The 17,192-nt window shown below is 39.3% G+C and overlaps 2 protein-coding genes across 2 annotated transcripts; both read right to left on the bottom strand.

The window, feature by feature from the left end:
- Window positions 1–173: 173 nt before the first annotated feature.
- Window positions 174–8,147, bottom strand: RWDD1 (RWD domain containing 1). The gene is made up of 7 exons (XM_032185277.1): window positions 8,032–8,147; window positions 6,699–6,764; window positions 5,076–5,206; window positions 4,306–4,449; window positions 2,978–3,110; window positions 2,286–2,348; window positions 174–965 (listed from the first exon to the last, which is right to left on the bottom strand). The coding sequence occupies exons 1-7, from the start codon at window positions 8,102–8,104 to the stop codon at window positions 853–855; spliced, it is 723 nt and encodes a 240-aa protein (XP_032041168.1). The 5' UTR covers window positions 8,105–8,147; the 3' UTR covers window positions 174–852.
- Window positions 8,148–9,657: 1,510 nt separating this feature from the next.
- Window positions 9,658–11,984, bottom strand: CALHM4 (calcium homeostasis modulator family member 4). The gene is made up of 2 exons (XM_032185270.1): window positions 11,394–11,984; window positions 9,658–10,643 (listed from the first exon to the last, which is right to left on the bottom strand). The coding sequence occupies exons 1-2, from the start codon at window positions 11,949–11,951 to the stop codon at window positions 10,245–10,247; spliced, it is 957 nt and encodes a 318-aa protein (XP_032041161.1). The 5' UTR covers window positions 11,952–11,984; the 3' UTR covers window positions 9,658–10,244.
- Between the last annotated feature and the right edge of the window lie 5,208 nt (window positions 11,985–17,192).

Below are 17,192 nucleotides of genomic sequence, written 5' to 3'. Positions count from 1 at the left end.
CTGTTGATAGTGTTTTCACAATGTTTGTTTTCACAAACATTCTTTTTTTTTTTTTTTGGGGGGGGGGAAGGGAGAAGCATGGATGTTTGTTAATGCACAAAAAAAAGGGCTTTATAAAGCCTTTTCTAAACAAATCAAACATTTTTTTAAGAGGACTGTATGACTCAGATTTATTTTTCTTTATTTTTTATTTTATTTTATTTATTTTATTTATTTTTCTACAAAGTTGAACTAGTCATTTTGAAACTATTATCCTGAACCATGGCAAAAGATTTTACTTTAGTAAAATGGATATGGCTATGCCTTATTAGAAGTTGACTAGTGCTGCCAATCTGCAGCTGTTCAGCTAGTAAATTGGGACATCAGAACAGAACTGACCACTACTTGCAATGCGTGTAATAAAATTTCAAAGAAAAAAAAAACCTGCATAGTATGTGATCCCTTTTATTCACTAAACTTGCCCGTGCATATCCTAGGTGGAAGATAGCAGAACAGCTGCTCGGCTTTTGCATGTAGATGTGTTTAGTGACTGCTATGACATCTTTATGTTTTGCTTCTTGTCACGTCTCTTCACAGAACACTCACAGAAGTGGAAAGGAAAAAAAAAAAAAAGAGAAAATAGAGTATTTTCAGACAGAACAATATGCCTCAAATTTTTCATTTGAAATATTAAAGTCAATTTATTTATAATGAAAGTCATCAGAAGACTGTTCTCCTGGATTTAAAATATTTTTTCTTTAAAAAAATAAAACCAATACACACTACTACAACCACAGATGCTGTGGCTTTTCTGCCTGCTTATCTCTCCTTACATAAGTCCATGCTGATGACAGAGCCAGTACAAAAAAATATCTAATCGCTATCTAAATTAACAGGGTTGTAGTCAGGGTCATCCTCTTCATCCTCCAACTCTAAATCATCCATTTCTTGGAATAAAGATTCATCAACCTCCACACTGTTTCCAGCTGCAAAGAACAGAAAAATAATTTATTTTTATGCAAGAAGAAAACAGTACCTGAACAACAAAATACACAATGCTTGTATATTCATTCTCTGTACATTCATTCTTTGAAAAGAACGGCACTGAACATTTGCTGTTTGTTATTTTGTGTATTTTAATCCTCTTTCTCTTATATACTCAGTCTTAAGTTCTAAGTCTCCTCAGTCTTGCTTGAATTCTAATGTTGTTTTTAAACCTTCTTGAGTAAACTACGTTCGGTTTGTATTGCTTAATTCTTATGAAACCATTTTCCATATAATCCTTCCTATTACTAATTATTACCATTAGTAATTATTACTAATTATACGTACAAAAATAAAATGAATATTCCCATGTATTCTTAAGATAATTTTCCCAGAAATTCCCATATATCTATAAAAATACACACAATAAGGAACATCAGAACATACAGAATTATTCTTTAAAAAGTATTTTCTCAGCAAGCAAATTTGAAAGGCAGACAACTACTTTAGACAGTCAGTAATATATAACATAATTTTTTAGATTTAAGTTATAAAAGAAAGCTGAAGCTTTACATGCTTTTATATTTTCGTCTGAAATGATTAAAAGTTAACACATTAATCCAACTCATTTAGGCATAGAGCCCAAATACAGAGGTGAAATCTGTTCCTCCTTTGAGACAGTAAAATGTTGTGTCAATAACCCAACTTCACTTTAAGCATTTTGGGAGGAAGGCAAGGTTAAATTATGCCCTCAAAAAAGAAGAAACAAATCCTCTATGACTGCCATTTCAAGTTTATATTCAATGACATTCATGTACAACTTTTTTTTATTATTATTAAGTTGTTACATTCACATAAAACTAGACTCTTCTGCCTGGGTGTTTCTTTTCAATGCCAAGAGATAATGCAGTTACATTACAGGATTGCCCTAACTCAAGATCAGTCTTTTAAACTAGAACACTAAAAGGAGGTACAGCAAATGAAATAGATGGTATGTGACTGTGAGTTGATTCATCTTCAACAGACTTGCAAGTTTTATGTCTTTGGGCATAGTCTTACAAAATGTTCAGCTGGCACCAGAACATTATTTTCAGTAAGATAATAGACAAACCTACACAAAAGCACAAAGAAGAAATGCGTTGCACAGAGAAAAGTAACATTTAATTTGATATACAAGATGTTCATTATTGGTGTTGAAGTTCAGGGAAAAGAACATAGAACTTTGAGATGTGTGACTGAAATGGGGTCAAGAAGGCTGGCTAATAGAAAAAAAAAAAAATTGAGCCACTGTCTTTCAGTGGTGGAAACAAACAGAAATTTACCTTCCTCCAAGAACTGGATGTCAGATGTGTCAAGGTTGTGATCCATTTCAAACAGCTGTTTCCCTATAAGTTAAAAATAAATAAATAAATAAATATAACCAAGCAGAATTGTGAAATAAAAGCCTATGCTCTGTCCTTCCTGCATCGGTCCTCATCTTGCATTCCACAAGAAAACCTCTGTGGGAACTGGAGATAAGATGCTTTTTCCATCTTTTCAGATGGATAGGGCATAAAGGAAAAACAAGATGGATCTGTACATCAGTCACCAGCTTCTACATCTGTGAAGAAAACATCACATCATACAAAGTAAAGCCTTTCTAGTTGGGAGGTAGGGGAAGAAGAGGCCAAATCAGTAAACTGTCTGATGTAGAGCCTTTCTGTTGTTTAACAATACCCAACTATTTCTGCCAGAACAATGCTCAAAGTGGTATACCATCTGGCATAAAACCAAAGAAGCTTAAATGTGGTTTGGGAACCTTAATGACTTCAGCAGAAATCTTGAACTGTGTTTAAGCTGTATTTAACCCAATACAACACACAAAAAGACTTCACGAAACATGAAGAACAATAATTTAATACTATTTTAAAAGTTTAGTTATTACTATTGTCTTTAAGTGTTAAGATTACTTTTAAGGCTCGTCATGATATTCTGATAATATTGCAAAAGCTTCAGAACCAGTTTTATATCATACCGCTTAATTTATTTTTGCCTGCTTGTTCATCTTCTTTCATTTTTTTCCTTTTTATTTCTAGGAGTTCTGCATCAAACTTTGCTTTCCAGTTTAGGAAATTCTCAATTGTAACAGGAGTGCCATGAAAACGTTGCTAAAAAAAAAAAAAAAAAAAGAGCAGAAAATAAATCCGCAAATACCATCACCTAGCACAGCTAGGAGTAAAGATAAGCATTCTCTTCCTTATTTAAATTACAGCATCCCAGACACATCTGCTTGCTGTAAAACATTCTGATAAAGTAATCCTAAACCCAAGCATATGCAAACACATTCTTACTGTTTTTTCATTTTATTTTATTTTGCATCACGGAACTCACCCTTCAGAGTGCTGCACGGAGGTAGCAATTATTATGGAAAAATCCTAAATACTATTTTTGACCTAAAGTGAGTGTAATGGTTAGCAAAATATCACTTATAGAGGTTGTCCTTAAATAGGCAGCACTTCTTATAATCTCTTACGTGCAATCTGGACTGGAATTTTCTATAGAAATATAAATTTCTTCTTATATTTTTGGAGTTTTATATTTTTGTATTTTATTATATAAAATATAAATAATATTTTATATTTTACATAAAATAATATTTTTATATTTTTGGAATCTTTCTATTAAAAAATACTCTTCTCTCTTGTTAACAGAGAAAAAGGGCTGCTTTGTGGTTTTTTTCCTGCCATTTTCAGAAATACTGAACCTTCCAAGTTCCATTTCCCTCTAGCTACAGAAGTAAGTGAAGACTTAAGTAGTTACTCCAGCACATCCCATGGATGGAGAACTATTTCACAGTAGTTGCTAAAAAACGTGTAGGGAGGATAAACCATGTCCTGAAGACTGGTCCCACTGCTTCCACTCTACCTGCTCTGTCTACCAAGGATGAGACACCTCCTTAGACCAAGAGCAGCCTGTGTGCAGCACAGCACATACTATCCTTTTTATTTATTTTTTTTTTTATTTTATTACCTACTCCCTCTTGCCTCTTCAAACAAGAAACTGGATACAGTGTCTTTTGTTTTTAGGGAAAAATCCACGCTCCAGCCTTAAGAAGTAATGCTAGAGGTGACTGTGAATGTGCAAAACACCTCTGGAAAGACTGCTTCAGAAAATGGTTGGATGGGGAAAATCACTCAAGTATGTTCTAGTCTGTAAGTTTTAATTACATCAACTTTGAGCTGCATTGAGAGGAACATCTAGCCCACAGCTGTTCCTGCATCAAACCCATGCATAAAAAAGGCAAACAAAAAAAAAAAGGAAAATCTTTAATAATTTTTTTGTTAGAAACAGTGTTTTACATACTTTCTCTTCTTCTTCTGCTTCTCTTTCTTTCTGTTTCTTCTCCTCTTCTCTTCGTGTTTTTATTTGATCCACTATTTCATTTAATTTCTCCTGTACTGCAGAGACTAGAGTGAAGATCATTACCATTCCTAAATTTTCTTCTGCCTACAACACAAAGAAGGCAATCTCAAACAGAAGGAGAACCTCATACCTTCTGTAGCTTAATGCATGTATCTGTAAGGCAGACACGACTTGACAAGAATTACTGAATCAAAAACAGAAAAGTGTTTCCTCCTCATACCTTCACAATGTACTCTCTCTAATGCCAAGGATTGAAGAGTATCTTGTCTACCCCAAAATAATTATGTTATTGAAAAGAATTAAGGCAAAAGTATTTTTTTTTTAATCTTTCCAAATAAAATAGAAGTGGCTTATTTCCAAAATTACCATACATACACAGTTACATGAATTCACTGTAAGACAGAAATGCCAAGAGGGAAAGCCCTATAGCCTATAGGGCTTATAGCCTATAGTGCAATTTCATTGCACACTTCCATTTCATCTGTGCACACTGAATTAGCCCTATATTTTACCTCTGTAATGTCATTTACCTCACTAGTGTTATTTACCAAATTCCAAGTTCAAAGTCAGTCCTTACAGTATGGAATATATTTCATCAGTAGGCCATCCGCTCAGAGAACAACTGACTTGAGGGATAAATTCTGGCTAAAATGAGAAGTGATATCAAGAAAGTGATATCAAGATCAATCGAGGTATTCCATTTTCCTTACCTGTTGTTCTAACAGTTTTATTATGTCTGTGACATCATTATCTTCAAGATTCTCCTGGGAGACAATTTCATACAGTGGAGTTTCATCAGGATATTTTTCTCTATAGGTAAATTTAAGTGTTGTTTGGACAGCTACAAGACAAAAAAATGCAATTCTTATAGTGACTACTTTATGTAACTCTAATCGTATGTTCTTCTGTTGCATCAGTAGCCTAAAGATTTCACAGTAGGAAAACAATCTTTTCTTAAAGGAACAGCCATCTTACACAGATATTAAAACTATATAAAAAGATTTAAATATAAGGCAAGAGTGGTGAGAAATGAAGACTGTGAAATTTACCCTTATAGAAACTAATCCAGGAAATTCATGCCTGAAAGGACTTTAAGAAGACTCAAAAACTTTCCGTGCAAGAGTGGACATAGTAACCTCTTTTCCCCTACATCCCACTCACTGCTGGAGAAAACAAGGCTGAGTCGTAACAAACAGATTTAGACAAAACCTCAGCCCACTAAGGGCTGGATACCTGGTTGGAGTATCAACCACTGCATCAGGAAACAGGGTTCCACATGCATACTATCACAAGAACACAAGTATCCAAAAGATGTTAATAAGCCAAAAGAGCTTCCTAACAATCACACACTCAACCTGATGCCACCCAGAGCTAGGTTAACAAGGCAACAAGGCCAACAAAGAATCAAGTTCCTTCCTTTCGTGCATCCTGCCAGAACACCCAAAGTTCACCCAAAGACACTTGCAGAGCTCAGCTGAGAACACTTGTGCTGATACCAGAAATTTCAAATTCATGCACCTACCATCCTGAGAGATAAAGCATTCTTGGATGTGCCGGAGTATTTTGGAGCACCACAAAGCCTTTCCATACCAGAAGGGCACCAGATGCCCCAGCAGCAACATACTAAGACCACAATAACTACAGTCAGCCCTTCTGTAAGAAGAATTTTGGACAGACACTTCACAGGATGATAAAGTTTAAGAGCTTTCTGCACACGCAGTGCCTTACTTTACAGTAGTTGAGAATGTTTTTCTTCCATCTTAAACATGACAACCCTATTCCGTCTTTCACACATATCTTCCTCTGGGTAAGCCATGGCTCTGACCTTCGTGGAAAGGAACCAATCCAGCAAATCAATCGTAATGCATTGTTGAGGCTATCCTAAGTACAGTTTAATAACCCTAAATAGTTATTTCAGCTTCCAGAAACTGCTCCACAACAATAACTAAATCAACACTTTACAGCAACAATCATAAGCTACCCTGAAATGAATGAGCATGGGACAGAACAGCTGTTCTGGGGCCAGTACGGACAGTTCAGGCATTAGGTTTCTAACGCCATGTGAATGAAAAACTTCTCGTTTGATCTCCACAACTTTACAGTCTAGAGAGAAAGACATTTATTTTTACCCAACCCCTGGAAGAGGTTTTCTACAGTAGCTTAATAAATGTAAGATACTTAAAGTGGAAGTAGACTTTGGAAAAGAGCAGCCAGGTATATGGAAGCATAAGTTGAAAGTAGTTATATACACTAAAACTGAAACATGGTTGTAAACTTGTATGTTAATAATATAGGAGGGGAGACTATTATTTTGTAAGATGTGATCAACTTACTTTCATCATTTTCACCTGCTTCAGACGTCACAGTGATTGTGAAAGTCGTTGGCTTTTCTGACAATACTGTTAAAAAAGAGTGGTAAAAAAAGAAAGATACCATAAATTAGACAACTACTTCACATCGCTGAAATTGAATTTCTCTAGGACTAATGAGGCATAGAAGCACCTGGTTACAGCATTCAGAGCCTTTTCAACCTATTAAGAAGCTCTTTTCAGTTAACAACTGTTTTCCTTAGGATAGTCTGAAGCGCTCTTTGACTGACAGCACATTACATCAACAATACCAAAAGGTTTCTCCATGAAAAGAAAGAGTGCAGATCTACCTACCACTAAATGACTCGTGACAGAGCAACAAGTGTGTGCAGAAAGATCCCAAAACTAGTCTGCTGTATTGTGCTAGGTATGTATGGTAGGTATCCAGGGCATTGGTGGCCCTAGACTTTACAGCGTATCTGTTCCTTCTACTGTATTTAGAACAGCTTAAAGTAACAAATGTTTCTTAAAACAAAAAGATACACAATGATACACAATGGTACACAAAAAGATACACGTTCCTTCAAGAGCATAGGTCTGGAAGTAGCCTAAAAGGAGGAGCTTTAAACAGTCAATACCAAAAATTAAATCTGTGAGCAGTCAAGTTCACCTCCAAAAGCAAAGTATGGTCACTTTTAGCGCCCAGCTGGGAAGGAGGCTGCTAGAAGACAGACAACAAGCAGTTTTAAGTAGACAAAAATAAATAAATAATGGGAGCAAGCTCTATAACCTACTGTCAAGGACTAGACGGCTTCACCCCATCACTCAAGCGTGAGTTGCAGACCAAATTCTTGAACAGGGCTTAGTCTGGATCACGGATATAACCTATAAATGATCTAGTAGACACGATTTGTTGACTGAATTTTACCTATCTGTTTACATATCGCTATCACAATCTTTTCATAATCCTTCCTCCTTTGGGTACAAGCGCATTACTTGAGAGCACAGAAGCAAGAAGGGCCAGGATATGAAAATAACATCACAACAACTGACTCAGCACCCTCAGCAACCAGAGACCGCCTCACACAGCTTTAGCAGATAACCGCGGAGAACAGAAGCAGATTTTTCAGGCGAACTCCATAGAGAAGCGCTGCCGGCAGCCGCCCTCACGAAGCGAGGCAGGGCAGGGCAGGGCTGATGGCGAGCACGCAGCAAACCCTCAGCGACTCCCCGGCGCCCACTCCCGCACCCGAGGCCCTCACAGAAGGAGCCGGCAGCGATACCGCGAGCTCCGCAGCGGCGGCTCGGGGCCGGCCGCGGGTCGGGCCGTGGCTGAGGCGCGGGGGGCGGCGCTCACCGGTGAAGGAGTCGGGGTAGATGGACTGCAGGGCCTCCACCTCGTTGCGCTGCTCCTCGCTGTAGTCGGTCATCGCCCGCCGCCGGCCGCCCGCCCCCCGCAAGGCGCCTGCGCTGCGCCGCCCCGCGCCGCACAGCGGCTAGGCAGGCCTGGCGCCGCCCCGATCGGCCGTGGATGGCTTTGGGCTTTTGGGGGATGTTCCCTTCATCAGGGAGGCTAATTAGCGCAATTAACGCTAACCTGCATGCCCGTGTTCTGTGCTGGGGTCCCCCGCAGCTGCAGGCTGCCTGCAGGGCTGCATAGCCCGACAGGGCCATGCTCGAGCGGTGTAGGGGCAGGCTGACATCACCACGACACATAAAGCTCCTCCTTCAGAAGTGTGACCCCGTATTTTTATTTTATTTTTACACTTTAGTTTAAAACAGTAGCTGGGAAACACGAAGGGTCACTTAAAAGTTACACTCCCACAAGTAAAAGGCTGACGGCTCACTTTCACTTATCTACAAATCCCGTATCATTTCATAGCAGCACCGTAAAACAAGGGATAAAGTACAAAAATACACAAAATAAAGGTAGCAGCTCCCCCCCCCCCCCCCCCCCCCCCTTCATTTTAACTCTGAAGACAACATAGGATTTCGCAGAAACTTTAAGATACACGAATCGATTGCATGGTTCACAGACTGCACATAGTTAAAACCACACCAAGAAACCCAAAGAATTTGAAGTGAAATTAGCAATTGTGCTCACTAGCAGATACTTGGCTTCCAAGCTTGTCATACAAACCATAGAGTACGATTACCAGAAAGTTTAGGATTCAAGTGAAATACATACTTGTGAATTCATAAGAATTTGTTTAGTGATGTAAAATATGCATTATTCCAGCTATTCAGCATATACATCTCTTGCATGCCCAGAAGTGCTTGCTTTTAGGATTTTAACTCTTAAAGGAAGACTATGCACACTTACCAAGGCCTGCTTTTTAACATACTCTTGGCTCCTGCATTTCATGATAGGAAGTGCTAAATAACTGTATTTCTCCAACTGAAAACTTGTCTCCCGCCCCCCCCCAAACAGCAGATAGCATCCTGTGATCTAGTATGTGGCTTTGTAGCACACCCTGCTGGCAGCAAGGCAATACAGGAAGCATTAGGAAAAACCTGTGTTGTCCATTTGTCCGTGCTTCTAGCCCGAAGCACGTGCACAGGGAGCTAAAGGAGACATATCAGTTAGTAACATCACATCGTAACATGCAGAATTAAGATAAAAACTTCATTAAATCTTTTTTTTTTTTTCATTAAAAAAAAAAAAAAAAAAACAATAGCTTTTAACCACAGTAATACTTATGGGCACAGTAGAATGACCAAATTGTATTCCCCCCCCCCAACCTTACTCTAGAGTGAGATTTTCCCATCCTGATTTGCTATTTGTGTAGTAGGCTGGCACACAGGTGGAAGCTGACAGTTTCTGTAGTACATGCAAAAGGAAAGTGAGATTGACTCTGCTATTTCTATTTCACATATAGTGTCTTTTTTAAAAAGAAAAAAAAAAAAGAGCTGCTACATGCTGAACCCCTCCATCCAGTGCATCTTAGTGAGCATTTTATCTTTTTTTTTTTTTTTTTTTTAAGCAGAACTCAAAGTTCTCTTATCAGTATATCTAGATTTAGCTTTTGTTGCTGAAGTTTCCTTATGTTTCTTCTGTACTGCTATATCGACAGATTTAATTTGTGGTTAGCTCAGTAAATTTAATTCACATAATATAAGAAAGAAGTGGAAGGGGAAAATAAGGCATTTCTGCTAGGGGTCAGTAAGACAAAGCTGGGTATATACTTTTACTTTGCACAGAATGGATCAGGCTCATACAATTTAATTGCTCAGAATCTAAAAAAAAAATAAATAATAAAAATACTTAAATTAATAGCTAATGGGTGGGAAGAAAAAGCATTTGGGGATAACTTTCTTTCCCAATAAAACTCATCCTTTTTGCAGAAGTGCTACAAGGTAATCTGGATGTAAACCATCACATCTCACAGGAGTTAGACACCATCAGGAGATACCTATAAGCACCCAAAGGACTACAGTAACAAGGTATTATTACATAAAGCTCATGAGCCAATCATGTCTCAGAAAGTTCTGCAGCAGCTCAGGTGTGAAGCTGAGCTAGACACATTCCTGCTTTTCTACGAAGTGTTGGTGGGGTTCAGACCCTCAGAGCTAAGTGGTGGTCACAGGGTCTTCATCAAGCTTCAGGTATTTCCTGTCTACTGAACCCTTGAGCGCCCAGTCATGGAGGAGGCTGTAGTCATAATGCTCCTCATCCACTAGTTTCAGGAAGGCCAGTCCAGAAATGGCTTGCCACTCTCTGAGAGATGGGATGCGGATTTCTCCTACGTTTTCACTCCCTGGGACAAAGCCAAAAAACTTCCTTATGTGCTGTATGGCATAGAGCTTGGAGTGCTGGTCTGTCGCTTCATCAAAGAGCTCCTGCTCATTATGGACATAGCTGGTCCAGTATCTGAAGTGGAGGAAGCTGAGTGGGGAGAAACAGCTTGCCAAGCAGTAAGACAGGAAGACGGTGATGACTACCACAGCGATCAGAAGCCAGCCAGCCACCTTCCACAAACAAAGAAAAGCTGTTACAGATGAGAATACCCATAGCGGTCACTTCTGAGTGTTAAAAAGTCCATAAGACAATCATTATTTGCTTTTCCTGAATGAGATGGCAGTAGTCGCTTGCTAGGTTTAGACCTTGTCAGCCATCATAACCAGTCCCCTGCCCACTGCAACCAGCCATGCAATACATTTATTCCCATCAAGTTTAAGGAAGTTCTGTTGTAGGGTATGTTAAGGATGTAACAGAGAAGCCCCCAAATTATCTTACACCCCATTTAAAATCAATTTTCTTTGAAGTAACAACTTAATATTCCCTCTAGTATTTATCTCACATGTAAGCTCCTAGAATTGAGTCTGATCTAAAAGAAGAAAAAAACACACAGAACTTAAATTTGGCTTATGTGGTGCTCTCTCAGTCCTTTAGTCACATTGCTTATGTTCAAATCAAGAATCTTCCTGCCCTCCAGTGGCTCTCAGACTTCCATTGGTCTTATTTGGAGGTACTTCTCAACATACAGGAATGCATCCTCCAGTAGCAGGTAGCAAATGGGACAGTCAGAAGTAATAACTTACATACTGAAAATTTAATTACTCTTACTGGAACAAAGCAGGCTTCAAAACACAGATTTGGCACTCAAGGCAAAAGATATTGATCCTGTTTTATCCTCACACTTTCCCTGCTGAATTAACTCACTGATAAAATTAGATCTGCAGGCAACATCTCTCACAGCAGAAACATGAGTTACTTACTTGTGACTGGTATCGGAGTAGGAGAATCACTTCGTCTCTTGCCCGGCTCAGCTCTGGAGGAACTAACTGACTGCAAGGGAACGCAGCCAGAATCTTTTTGCGGTCACTAGCCGTAATATTAGGATTAGCTCCATAATAATATACAGAGACATACTCGCTCATGGCACACACGTAGTAGGAGCCATTTATCAGGGTGACCGCTAGCCACGTTACAGGAGCAACCAGTGCCCTCCCGGTGATGCTGCACAGCACAAAGCAGGTCAGTTTGCATTGCAGCAGCTGGTTCTGCGTGCCCTCTGCCTGAAGGGGAGACCTTTTGCCTGTGACCAGTCTCCAAGTCTGGTTGTTCAGAGCATAGCCAACAACCAGAAGGATCAGCGCAGGAACGCCTAGGAAGGCCAGCCCGTAGATGAGGTTCTGCCCCACATGACAGGGACAGCTGAACGTAAAGAAAGAGAAGAGTTGCTGCCCACCGATTGTCAATATTGCAATTATAGCATTAGCAATAACAACCTCTTTGCCTTTTAGAAAAGTTGGCCACTTTGGAAGGAAAGTCATTTTTAGATCTTACACTTTACCAGATGCTTTTGCCTTAAATTAATAACAGTTTTTAATTGTAGTTAACTAACATTAGTAGCAGACTACACTGGAAACAAATCAATTCCAATAGCTCAAAATAAAACAACCACAAAAAAAAACAAACAAACAAACACAAACAACTGCTAGTTTTTCCCCTTCAACTAATTTTTAACTTTGCTCCTTAACAGTCCAAAGCTTGTTTACTAGCTTTATATCTACTTGCAGACATCCAGTCACATGCTTTAATTGATCCAGTAATTTCCCTCAGCAGTTCAGGAACATTCAGCATTTAAGCAATTGTGAGCTCTGCCAGCCCCTTGCTAATTGTCTAAAACCACCAATCAGTCCTCCCTACCTTGTGAAGGTCATGCAATGCTAGTAAACTGATTGCTACCCTGCCAGGGGCAGTTGGCCAGCAATTTTCTAATCATTGGTAATTAGCAGAAGGATGATGTAGGACTAGGGGAAAAAATGGAGAAAAATGGGGGGAAAAAGAATAAAAGGGATTGCTTTCACCTATTCTTTATTAAAAACAAAGCAAACAAGCACAGAGAAAAACAAGCCAAAACAAAACAAAGAAATCCTTGTTGAGTGGGTCAATAATAAAAAAAAAAGGTCTTTTTAAAATGTTTCAACATTAAGATAAAAATGGAAAGGATAAGCTGCACAATGTTTGGAATCCCAATTCTGTTAACATTTAATGTCAGTTCTGGTTCTATTTGCTTCCCCAGTTCTGGAGTCTGAGATGTGGTTAGCTGTTGGACCACGAAGATTTTATTGTTTCACCTGAGGTTGGCAAGAAACCGGCATGTCTCATTTTGTGACAGCATTGAACACTCCTTTAGGCTGTCTCCTTCAGAAAGATTTTCTGTGTTAATGTATAATTTGCTATTCATGTGGTGTCAAGCCAGCTTCAGATGTACTCATGATAACAGCTGGCATTTGTATAGCATGTTCACAATTCAGATTTCTAAGATTTTGTGTAGGTATCGTCAACCCCTCTGTGGGCAGAGTAGATAGAAATTTTTTAGTTATGCATTCCAGAGACGGTTTCTATACTAGGATGCATGAGCTGGGTTCTCGGTGCCTCTCACAAATCAAGCCTTAATCAGAGGTTAGTTTAAAACATTTAATTCCTGGTGATTTTGTCCAGATTGCACTTTGTTTAAGGTCATGCCATCCGGTAGTTCTGTCCCCTGTACACTCCTGTCTGATTTGGTGGTGAATATGCAAATGCCTGTAAACATCTAGGTTCTAAGAAGTCTAACTGCCTGTAATATAAAGATTATTACCAAGAACAGGAAAAAAAAGTAGCCAGTTTAAACAAACAAACAAACAAACAAGTCTTGCCTATTTACAAGGCAAGACCCTATTCCTCTAGTGCATTTTTAGTGTGGACATCTGCTTGTCCCATCCTCATTCACAATCTATGAATGAGGCCCTTGCTGACATTTGGCTCACAAATCCATGCAACACCATTCCACTAAATTAAAAGTGTTAGAGAAATGTGTTGAAACCTCCATCAGCACTTTGCCACTACTTTTCTGGAATCTGTTGTTAAGTTCTTGGTTGTTTGGGCAGTGTAGTACCATAACAAAATGACCAGTGCTGTCTGAATTGTGAAGATTCATTTTCTTTCAACAACACAGATTTTTTGATATTTATATATATATATTTTTAATTAACTAGTGGTATTATATTTTGATAAAATTTGCCTCCTTTAAATTCAGTAGAACAAACCCAGTTGCCTATTACAGAATTATTTTGAAAATGTGCTTTATACGATTCTTCCATTGTGCCTCAGTTCTCTTTAAAATCTCCAATTGATTGCTGCTGAGCTTTCTTTGGGCACCCTTTTTGCTTATAAAGGAGGCAGGCTTTCCCAAGCATCACTTGTTTACTCCAGAAGCACATTAGATGTGAAACTGAAGAGGTGCACAACACTGAAATATTCATAGTCAGCCTAAGGCTGTTGAATGAGGCAATTTATACAATCAATAAAACAACTTTGTAGTGCTGCATTGTCACTTTTTCTGCATTTGCTTTCATGTTGTGCTGTAAAAAGCCCTGCTGGGTCATCCTATTGTGGAACAAATTACAGGTTGGATCCAATTAAGAGCTTGGGCGGCACATCAAACCTTTAAGTAGTCGCCTTTGCAGAGCAACCCAGAGTCCTGAGGTAGACATCTAGTCTCTTTATCTGATGCCCAGGAGGAGTTAGGATTGAATGCGATCCAAGGTACTACAGCCTGGGGTGACAGCCAGCTCACCTCTGAGGCAAAGAGAGGATTGTAGTTGATGTCTGAGGCAAATAGCAATACATGGGCAAACCTTAGCTGTGTTTTTCCTTGTCATTTTGCAGGGCTCCGTCAGCTTGAATTCTCTGCCAGGAACTTCATTATGAGAATAAGTGCTTTTTCTGAAGAACTGAGCATGGTTTGCTATTTTATGTTACAATATGTTGATTAGAATACATATTACATCTTCCTATCCTTCCATATGCATAAAACAGTTTTTTTTTGTACTCATTTGTTTTTTTATTGAAATAAAGCTGTCGTGGCAGAAGAGAGAGGTTGGTTTCAGTTCATCTGCCCACCTTATCTAGTCAAAACTCACTCACTCATCTCATTCCAGTCATTGTGGGTGTTGAGGTGTTGGGAAGAAGCTGACTCCACCTGAATCAGTTCTAGCAGTCATGCTTAGCTGGTATCTTATTGGATCAGAAAAAGATTTGGATTTTGTTATCTTGTGGTCAAGAAAGGGTAGAGGAAAAAAGGGGGTTTTCCTCTATTTTTCATCTGAAGATTTTATTCCTGTGGATTTCAGAGGATGAGACTGAACCCTGGTCTCTTCCATCCTGCACAAGTGTTTTCATCACCAAGCAGTCAAAAGGCTGATGTGCTGTGCCTCCTCTAGCTGCATTTTGGACCTTTTAGAGTAAGTCCAGAGGAAGGCCATGAAGATGATCAGATGGCTGGTGCACCTCTCTTATGAAGACAGGCTGAGGGAGTTAGGGTCGTTCAGCCTGGAGAAGAGAAGTCTCCGGGGAGACCTTATAGCAGCATTCCAGTGCCCAAAGGGGGCCTACAGGAAAGCTGGGGAGGGACTCTTTGTCAGGGAGTGTAGGGATAGGACAAGGAGTAGTGGCTTTAAACTGAAAAAAGATAAGTTTAGATTAAATGTTAGGAAGAAATTCTTTACTCATAGGGTGGTGAGGCACTAGCACAGGCTGCCCAGGGAAGCTTTGGATGCCCCATCCCTGGAGGTGTTCAAGGCCAGGCTGGATGGGGCTTTGGGCAACCTGGTCTGGTGGGAGGTGTCCCTGCCCATGGCAGGGGGGTGGAAATGGATGGTCTTTAAGGTCCCTTCCAACCCAAACAATTCTGTGATTCTATGGTTTTCAGTGGGCGTCAAGCCTGCCTGTGCTCTTAGGTCGTACCTGCACAACAGATTTCTGGGGCAGCTTAGGGGTGCATGGTCCATATCCTGCATTCTGCATGGTCCTGGGTTGGCTTCAGGTTGCCAAGCCATTTTCATGAACTCTTTAGCCTGGTTAAGGGAGAAATTCCTTTCCCATTAACCAGGACAGGCACTGGTGAGAAAACCATCAATAAACTACATTTTAAGGGAAAATTAGAAACCAGTTAATGATTATTTATTTATTTATTTATTAACTTACATCTTTTGCTTCAGCTGTGCTTTACAGGGAAAATTTATAGAGATGTTAGGTGAGTTTCCACAGAAAGTAGGTGCCTGAATCTGAGAACATTCCCTTGGAAAGCTGTTCCTGGGCTCTGTAACCAAACCAAGGAATTTTCAGCAGGTCAGGCTGAAAATGCTTCCCAGATAGGGCACTAAAGGAAAGGTGAAAGCAATGGTACTACTTTCTTCTGAAACACAGCCAAAGCAGCAGCCACACTGGGCTCTGAGAAAGAGCCCTCATTTGCGATGTGGGAAACCAGTGCTCAAGTACTTTTTTTTGTTTTTTTCATGCATCTCCAAACCCACATCAGTTACATTCTTACAGCTTGAAATAACTCAATTCTCTGTGTGAAATATTTAGCACAAGATCTGTCAGTCTGAAGACAGAGAGCAAACAAAAGCCCAACCCTGTATCGTACTTATTTGGATACCTTTCTTTTTTTTTTTTGGTGGGAAATATATTCTTATTTTGGCTCAAAGTAATTTTTTATTTTTTGATTGTTTGTTTGTTTGTTTTTGTTTAATATATTGAACACCAAATGCACTGTTGCATTCTGGTCTGGAATATTCGTTTTTGGGAGAATCCTTAGATACTGGACTACTGAAGAGATCATGTACTTAGCCCTAGAAGTTTCAGCTTTCTCATAACAGCCAGTCCACTGTAAGAGGCAGGATACTGGTGCAAATGTTTATGCATGCTTTTGAACTTCATGAGATGTTTTGTGTATATTTGTTTTCAGTGTATTATAAAGGGAGGGAAGAACTGTAATGCTCAAACAGTCACAGAATCATAGAGTCATCTAGGTTGGAAGAGACCTTCAAGATCACTGAGTCCAACCTTGCACCACACCAACAGTTCTTGGGGCTAAAGACTAATATCCTCTCCTGAAAAACGTAAGAGGAAGGGAGGTGGAGGGTGATGTTAACATCCCCACTATTCAAATTGCCTTGGATATATTCTGAGAAGGCTATGTTATGATTTAAACAGCTGCCAGGTGTGTGCCAACATCTACTGTTCACATGGGGCTGCAAGTCAGACAGCAGTTAAAATTATGAAGGTGGCTTTGTCCTGTTCCTAAAGGTGTGGATTCAAGCTACCAATGACTTGATTCCCTCAGTGGAGCCATTTAATTCCCAGCTTGTTTGGACAGAGCATTGCTGCTACATTTTCTCTAGCATGTGCAAACCTTTCAAAACATAGCACATACTCTCTAGTGCATCATATTATATATGAGCAGTTAGGTATATACATGTATGCACATAGAGTATCTTCCAAACAAAGCTGATGTGTTCTTTACCAAACATTGCACCTTCTGGGCTGCAGTGATCCTTCATGATTTTAGTATTAATAATTCAGATTGAAATAATTCATTCTTATACTCAGAACTAGATAAATAAAATGATGTTCACTTATGGGTTGCCTTAAGTGCTTTGTGATGGTTTCACTGCAGATAATTTATGCTAATGATAATCTAGAGATTATTTATTTATTTTTAATGCAGTGCAGTACATTTTCCT

Source organism: Aythya fuligula, chromosome 3 (assembly GCF_009819795.1).
Source record: "Aythya fuligula isolate bAytFul2 chromosome 3, bAytFul2.pri, whole genome shotgun sequence".
NCBI classification, from domain to species: Eukaryota; Metazoa; Chordata; class Aves; order Anseriformes; family Anatidae; genus Aythya; species Aythya fuligula.
The sequence above is the reverse complement of the archived record's forward strand: the minus strand, read 5'-3'. Positions and strand labels throughout refer to the sequence as shown.